The following is an 8,619-nucleotide window of genomic DNA, read 5'->3' as shown; positions in this document are numbered from 1 at the left end:
CCAAAGTTTTTGAAATTTACATTTTCTTGCATGTTTGCCTTCGTTAGCAGCTACAGGAAAAAGCACATCTTGACTGAAGTGATTGTTGACGAGCAGGAAGGACGATAAAACCGCTCTGGAAACAAGTTAAATAACACTATATAGAAAAATACTTCATGCTGAATATTACATTTATGCAATAAATGGCATCTAATATTTAAACCCGCTACAAATAAAGTTCCATGATATCCCATGAATTGGCCTAAAATATTATGAGATCCCCTGACTGTTCATGCCTGCAATAAACTTTTTATGATTCCATGATATCCCAGAAAGTCCATGAGCAGCGGGAACCCTGGGAATAACATCTCCGGAGGTGGAATACAATGACGATTATTAAAACAAGTGTTGGAGGTTTTCATGTAACAAGTGTGCGGATTAAGGGCACAGTCTGTAGTTTTTGATCATAAATTTAATCATCAGCATGACATATATTTAAAACTAGGTACAGGCCTTTCAAGCAAATATACTATTCGAAAATTGCTTCGAACTATTCGACTATTAATCGTCTATTCGCTCCCCCCTCCAGAGCCTGTTAGCAGCGTTATTCTTCTCCTTATGTTGTTTAATTGCGGCTGTCAAACAGCTTTTGGGTGCACAACGGCCATCTTCTGGTGGGAGTAACGCATTACAACCGGGCGCCGGGAAATAAAGAAGAGTGATAGTAGCATATAGGCCTACTAATCATTTTTTTAAAATATTTTAATAACTATTTGAAATCATGTCCCATCCCTGCTTATTTTTTCTTAGCCACCTTCAGGGCATTGATACAAGCTGAAAACACACGGATAAATTAGCACCACTTTGAATGTTGAGTGTTGAATGTTAGCATGTCTTACACATCCAGCAGCCACCGTGCAGCATTACATTCATTTGGATTAATGCTTCTGTCCGTTTGACAGATGTAAGTCCAGTTTTCAATTTTCATTTTGTTGCTGGGGGAAACTGTCATGTCCAGTTGGTTTATCGTAGCTCTTTGCAGTTGCCCGCGTCAGCTGTGAGTTAGAATTGTAAAGTTGCTGCCCTAAAACCAAAACAATGCGCTGAGAAATGCTCAGTAGAGCTGTCATCTCAGGTAATCGTGAGCTTGTCACTTTGAGGGACCTTTTTCACATTGAACACAATAACCTGATCAAATATGAAAAGAAAAGATTTCTGGAGCAGCTTCAAGTATCTTGTAAACGTTTTTCTAACTTATGATTCAAAGTGAATATAACTTGAGGACTGTTTGGACAATAGAGATGATGAGCAGTTAATTTCTTTATTACATCATCCCTTTTTATTTAGAGTATCAGGACACTCATATGTTTACATGCAGCTTTTAAGCTCACTGTCTTTCTCTGAACATCTAAACTGCAGATGTGTTTAATTGGGGAGTAAATTGGGGCTTTAAACACGACATTCATCTGCACTGGCAACGATAAAAAAAAAGTTAGTGTCTCTGATTCTAGCTGAACCCCGGTGATTGTTTTATTTTTATTTATGTAGCAGCAAAAATGCAATTCATCTATATTTTATTGAATATCAGCACAAAGTAAATACTGATCACGATGTTGTGTGTGTGTGTGTGTGTGTGTGTGTGTGTGTGTGTGTGTGTGTGTGGAGAGCAGCTTCACACTCCTCTCCCTCTCAGATCTGTCACTAATTTATCTCCTCTAATTAGGCCACAGCATTAACAGGATGTGTATCCCTCCCCTCAATGGTTCCCCCATGCATGTTAACCTGAGTTAACCGCCTCACTGATGCTGCAGTCTCTTGTCCACATTTTCTCAGCAGGTTAAAAAAAAAAAAAAAGGATCCCAGTCCCGTCATGCATCAGCGCACCTTCAGCTCATTAATAAAAACGTTAAATCACAGCAGCGGCTCAATAGCTGTATTGACTCCGGCAGGCTGATTTGCTGCTACACCTGCGTGATTGATGAGGCGGGTCCCTGCGTGGTTAGAGGAGGACGGAGCAGCAGTGAGAGACAGCAGGTGGACGGTGGTGGAGATGTCTCACTTCCTGCTCCGTCACCTGGTAAATGAAACAAAACTGAAGATTCTCATTTTTGCTTCCGCCCACTTTTTAAGTGTGAGCATCCACTGACATCCACTACACGTGTGTTCAGATACTCACGCCTACACACGCGTGACCACACAGCCACACACACACACACACACACACACACACACACACACACACACACACACACACACACTGGATTTTTCTGGAAGGATAAAAATATACTCAATTGAAGCAAAAAAAAAAAAAAAAAGACGAATTTTTGAATATTTCAGCAGCAGTTTGAAGCTATTCTTTTGATCAATATGATTCACTAGTGCACAGAAACATTTACTATAACACTCACATGTCACACATTGTTAATGCAAGTGAAACAGGCAGCTCCTAATTTATGGTAAGCAAACACAATAAAAGTGAAACACAGTGCTGGATGGTTGAGGCTGTAACAAATGCACTCATAAGATTAACAACCACACACACACTGAGGAATACACGGGAAGCATACTGAGGCAACACGTGCGCACACACACACACACACACACACACACACACACACACACACACACACACACACACACACACACACACACACACACAAACACACACACACACACACACACACACACAAACACCACACCACACACACACACACTGAGGAATACACGGGAAGCATAGAGGCAACACACACTCAGAGGGCGCTGAGCGGGGAGTATAAAAGGGGCATCCTTCCCACTCCATAGAGAAGTCTTCTCCTCCCTCTCACACACTCCTCCAACACGCTGAACCTCGTTTCTCAAGGTAAGAAAACCACTTTATTTTTGTTTATTATATGACAGAACAGAGATCAATGATTTTTATGCTCTAAGACTCTTTTTTTTTTTTTTTTACTTCATAATGAGAGAATTCAAACATGGGCACAACCCATATTAACACAAAGCCAATTCTGTGACATTTTTTTGCAACTTTTAAAAGTAATATTTATGAAAATGCTTCACATTTTTTCCCCTTTAATGTACAATTCATGACAACTTAAGTCTTACATTAGAATAAATTTACTCTGATAGCAGCATCATATTTTATAAAATAATTTCCGGAGACGTTTCCTGAAGTAGAAATGAGAAATTCTTTTCAAAGTCAGTTTGACCCGTTGAAATTGCGCTCCTGATACCGAGACCCGGCTATCGGCATCGACCGAAGCTGTTGAGCAGCGTGCTGTGCCCCTGGACGACATGTGTGAAGATGCTGCACTGATTCACGCGCCTCTCGTGGAGTCAGCGTGATCGTTAGCTGTGAAGGAGCAGTTGTCTGGCGGGTGGCAGAGGGTCTCGTGGTTGTAGTTTCTCAGTGTGGAAGATTACAGTCGAGTCGTTGGCTGTAAAACCCAAACTGGACTGCAACTAAAAAAAAAAAATCCTTTCTTAATGAACTTCCCCTGCGTGCTCTCCTCTCTTTCTGTGTTTCAGATGACTGCAGGTCTGTGTGTGTGTGTCGTGCTGGCAATCCTGTGTACGAGCTGTTTGGGGCTCCCTTTCTCCTCGCAGCCCTTAGACGAGGGCCAGCGCTCCATCTCCGCTCCTTTAGAGGGTACGAGTGGGTCCGCGCAGGTAGAGCCTCATTCATGAATAGCAGTGAGTCTTCATATCTGACATCTGTGTGTTTTCTCTGTGTGCGTCGAGCAGCTCTCCTTGAGGCGGACACCCACACCTTGGGAGAGCCCCACCACCGACACAGGCGCTCGGGCCCCCAGCTGAAAGCTCTTCCTCTGGCTGAGGACGATGCAGATTCCCGGGCCAACCTCAGCGAGCTGCTCGCAAGACTCATCTCCTCCAGGAAAGGTGTGTGTGAGGAGTTCTGCATGCACCTGCCACCTTGAAGCTTACAGGGGGGGGGGGGGGGTAGATGAGTGTGTGTGTCCAAAAAGAAAAACATCTGGCAACAACAATATTTGTATCATATGTTCATTTTCAGACGAGTGCCCCTTCCTGCCTCTCACCTCCCCTCAGACCTGCTAATTACTGGAATTAGTGCACAGCCAGCTTTGTAAAATGAATTAATGGCTCTGAAAAGCTTTTGTGGTTTGGAAGAGCGTGTATTAGCGCGTGCAGCCTTCCGGCCATTCCCATCATACCGACTTTTTTCACTTTTTTTCCCTCCCATCTGACTTACGATCGCTTCACTGTTTCTTTTCTTTCTTTCTGTCATAGTTCCTTAGTTTCAGCACTCAGATCTCTCTGACAGTGTGACATGACGGAGGAACACACACACACACACACACACACACACACACACACACACACACACACACACACAATGTCAGCATCTGAATTTTCCACTTGACTTTCAGACATGGAAACTGACTCTGCGTGTCCATGTGCGTGATGTCTCGTTGTAGAACAGCCTGAAAAAGGCACGTTTCCACAGACGCTCAGAAAAACATCTTAACACGGGTTAGAAACAGGCAAAACATTATCTGCATGTTTAATCAGCAGTTTATTGATAAAAACAACATATTAAAATTGCCTTCCCTTGGCTTTACCATGAAACACAAAGATGCATCTTAAATGTATCTGCATATTAAAGCTGTAAAGTTTATACTTTTTGCTGCTGCATAATATTCAGAACAAGACAAACGCACTCTGAAGTCAGACAGTGAAATCTTCAAAATGTCAGAGGGCACAGTGAAATTAATATGTAATACCTCGGAGAGTGCATGTTTTTGTTCAGTGGAGCGTGTGCGTCCGTGGGTGTCGGTGCCCGCTGTTCACTTGCATGTTTCGGTGTAGGAGGTGTCGTTGTCGAGCCTTCTGCGGCCAATCTTCTCAGCACACCAGGGAGCTGAAACGCTGTGTTTATGTGTGTGTGTGTGCATGCTGGTGTGTGTGTGTGTGTGTGTGTGTGTGTGTGTGTGTGTGTGTGTGTGTGTGTGTGTGTGTGTGTGTGTGTGTGAATGTGTGTGTGTGTGTGTGTGTGTGTGTGTGTTGCGGAGGCGGATGTGGGTTGGAGTGAAAACTGCATCTCTGTGAGCGCGCAATTGATTATTAAACGGAGAGGAGCATTGCCTCACTTTCCTTGGACTAAAAAAATAAATAGAATCAGAGATCAGAAGTGGAGAGATGTTTTGCAAGATGTGTGTGTGTGTGTATGTGTGTGTGGGAGGGATGGGGGGGGGGGGTATTTCAATGTAATGGGTGGAGAGGAAGACAGGAAGGCAGGATAATAGCATGCTGTCAGTCTAAAGTCCAGCTTTCTTTGGTACATCCCCTTTCTTTTGGCCACGTGTATGTGTGTGTTAGAAGGAGAGAAGCACTACTAAAATGGCCAACAGCACACCAGCTTCACAGCAGTCATCTCAAAATCAAATCATTTTAAAACCCCAATCATCACAGAGTTAAATTTTGTGAGCACTATTTCCACTGAAAGGCGTAAAAACCAAATTATAAAGGCTGTAATTTGGTTATGAACTCACCTCATTTGCAATGTGCCATTTTAGGGCAGAAAATATGGCGAAAGTGATTAAATTTTCGGATATTAAAAATATCAATTAGTGAAAATGTATTTCTAGTGCTGACTCTGGTTAGTTTGTGAGAGCACCATTTGGGTCCAGTCTGTTTTAAAATGTGCCTCATTTGAATATTTTCAATACAAAAATTATGTTTTAGTCACTAAAGTCCTCTCAGCTCTCCTAGTGTCTGATCAGAGCAAGAGATCAAAAGTCACGTCCTCTTCACTCAGAGGAATCCTAATTTCACTCATCCTGTATCTTCACCCTCACCTCTCCTCCTCCTCCTCCCCTCCTTGCAGGCTCTGTGCGTAGAAACTCCACGGCGAACAGCAAAGGAGGCGGACTGAGCACCAACCACCGGATAGCAGACAGGGACTACTTGGGCTGGATGGATTTCGGCCGCCGCAGCGCAGAGGAGTACGAGTACTCCTCATAAAGGGAGGCGGGGGAGTCACGGCTCATACCTCTTCCTCCTCCTCCTCCTCCTCCGTACGGGCACATGAGAAAAAGAAGAAAAAAATCCCCACGCAAGCTGGCTCCTCACTGTCTCACAATACGAGTCTATTTATGATGTATTTGTTGTACATTTGTTTGTAAAACTGTAATAACGCAATATACGTACTGTATGCCAAAATTTTGCAGAAAAGCTCTCATTGTCCACGGTTCGTTTGTTTCTGGTTATCTCTGGTTTCTTTCTGGGTTGTTTTTTTTTGGGTGGGAAGGACCCAGGTGGTGTCAGGGTCTGTAGAGACTAACTGGACTGAATAAAGATGAGAATTATCACCCTGCATATTAATTCTTCCAACACAAAGCATGCTGCTTCACTTAGACCCATTGACATCCATTAGGTGCATTCATACGGTAGATGTGTGACAGAACGGCTGTCACGCCTCCTTTCTGCAGCCTCCTGAGCCTTCACATATGACATCATGAGCATGTGTTAAAACCCATTACACACCTCTAAGTACACACACAGCTGCCAAAAAGTCATTGTGACAGTTTATGAAGGCAAAGACCGTCTGAATATAAAACAAGATACAAAATTATCCTTCCACATACTTAAATCAGTCATAAAGTCTTTACTTTTAATTTGGAAAAATACCCTCCGGTTCATCTTTGCCTTTTTTTTTTTTTTTTTGGCAACAAAAGCAGAATGATTTCCACTCTAAATACACAAAGGATGACTGTTTTTTTCGTATGACAGACTTAAGTCAATGGAAAAATCTTCCCTCCTTCAGTTTGGAATGAGATGGATCACAATTTATCACTTCTGCGTATGAAATCTCAGAAAATTCAGCTCTTATTCATCTTATTGGACAGTGGGAACATTTAACAACTTTGGATTTCTACTGTGGTGATGGAGCCTGGTTGGATCAGAAAACTGGAGTTATAAAAGAGGCCTTCTCTTTTATTTTGCTAGAACTACCCTTGACAGAGTTGTCACTTGTTTCTATGAAATATAAATTACTAGAGAAAGTGTTGCTTTTAGGAGACAAGGCATTTTTTTGACATGCATTAAGGAAACCACAAAATATAAGGTGTATACTTCAATGAATATTTGGGAGTCACATCTGGTCCTCCTCCAATCATTTTGTTGAAGGCACCATCTTCATTGAAAAGGACAAAACATTGTTAGTGATCACAGTCAGTTGCAGCATGAAGATTTATATTGTAGATTAATGGAGATATGATTCTGTCAGGGTATTGTTTGTAGAGGAGAGATGTTCACATCACCGTGTCTGTATGCTTTGTACATATCACCATGAGAGGTAAGACCTTAATCTGCCTGCAGATTCCTGAGTAAAGAGCCTCGCAGGCGCGCTGACATTCACCAGTGATCATATGTCTGGTTGGTTTTCTTTTATGTGAAGCCTTGCATGTATTAATAAATTAAATGTTTTGACATGAAAAATTCACAATCATCTCTGATATTCATACAGAAATGATTTGATACACCACAAACAAATTATGACACAACGATTTCAGAGAAACCACTGTCAACCAACCCGGGGTCAAAGGTCAGAGTATTTGTCTGATGCTAAATGATGAAAGGAAAATCCCTGCTGGAACATGGTGGTTTATGGGTAATGATGCAGGTTTTACTGGAAGGTGAACGTAAAGGAGGAAGTCGCTAATACTGAGAAAAAGAAGGTACAGATGAAAGTCAGTGAATGCATCCATTCAGGGAGCGAGCCCGGGCGAGTGCTCAAAAATATCTTCAAACGAACGGCAGGATCATTATGAGCTATAACGTCTGCTAAATATTGAAAAGGTTTGAAGCGTCCGGAGAAACTGATATGGATTGAATTATTTAGGCAGGCACCAAATTAAACCGTCATAATTCCTCTGTCGAGGAGCCAAAAACAAATCCTCTTAATTGCTTTTGGCTCCTCTAGAGAGCCAATAACAGCTTCCTGAGGGTCCGGTATATTTTAGACTGCTATGTAGACATGCAGCATGAAGAAAATACATGTATACAAAGACAGAAGAATGAATTCTAAAGTGTTTTTGTCTTTCTACTTCTTTTTATTACACTTATCTCGAGAACAACAACACTGACCAGCCAGCGGTTACAAGAGGCAACAAAGTTCAGCCTCTGGAAGGTATTAGCGAGGGAAAGAGGAGAAATCCACAGTGGTGGTGAATTGTAATGAATGACGCCCATTATCCTGCTGCTGGCCCCAGCGTGTTAAGTGAAAGACGTGTCTGTGTGGTGTGAGTGAGAGGTAGAGAGGGAGGATCGATGAACAAAGCAGGCTCGGTGAATTATTCAGAGGTGGTTTTGGATGCCCTGAGGGAAAGAAAGAGTTTGCCGTGTGTTTATATGTTTGTGTGCGTATTGGGCATTTAAGCGACTTGGGCATGGACTGAGGTCCCACCTGAATCAGAAAATGTACAGAGACTTGAGAGTCATACGGATCCATGGGAATTGAGTGACAGCTTTTGTTTAAAGAGCTGAGGCCAAAAGACTCCCGAGTTAAAGGCTCTGGAAAGGTTTAAAGGCTTCACTGGGACTGCCAGTAAATGTCTCCACTATGTGTGTGTGTACCAGCAAGTGTGTGTGAGATATAAAAAA

The 8,619-nt window shown here is 42.5% G+C and overlaps 1 protein-coding gene across 1 annotated transcript; it reads left to right on the top strand.

Moving 5' to 3' along the window:
• The first annotated feature begins 2,730 nt into the window (after nt 1-2,730).
• Nucleotides 2,731-6,326, top strand: cckb (cholecystokinin b). The gene is made up of 4 exons (XM_069176628.1): nt 2,731-2,839; nt 3,505-3,625; nt 3,721-3,876; nt 5,843-6,326. The coding sequence occupies exons 2-4, from the start codon at nt 3,505-3,507 to the stop codon at nt 5,977-5,979; spliced, it is 414 nt and encodes a 137-aa protein (XP_069032729.1). The 5' UTR covers nt 2,731-2,839; the 3' UTR covers nt 5,980-6,326.
• Nucleotides 6,327-8,619: the final 2,293 nt, after the last annotated feature.

Source organism: Embiotoca jacksoni, unplaced genomic scaffold (genome assembly GCF_022577435.1).
Source record: "Embiotoca jacksoni isolate LCO1_2020_lvr unplaced genomic scaffold, fEmbJac1.0.p SCAF_7, whole genome shotgun sequence".
In the NCBI taxonomy this organism is placed as follows: Eukaryota; Metazoa; Chordata; class Actinopteri; family Embiotocidae; genus Embiotoca; species Embiotoca jacksoni.
Note: the sequence above shows the minus strand (reverse complement) of the source record. Positions and strands in the feature narration are given on the sequence as shown.

Bases quoted from the DNA above. Each gene is read 5' to 3' on its own strand.
- cckb (XM_069176628.1), top strand. From the start codon at position 3,505: ATGACTGCAGGTCTGTGTGTGTGTGTCGTGCTGGCAATCCTGTGTACG. The intron at 3,626-3,720 runs GTACGAGTGGGT...TGCGTCGAGCAG, and splicing joins CATCTCCGCTCCTTTAGAGG to CTCTCCTTGAGGCGGACACC. The intron at 3,877-5,842 runs GTGTGTGTGAGG...CCCTCCTTGCAG, and splicing joins ACTCATCTCCTCCAGGAAAG to GCTCTGTGCGTAGAAACTCC.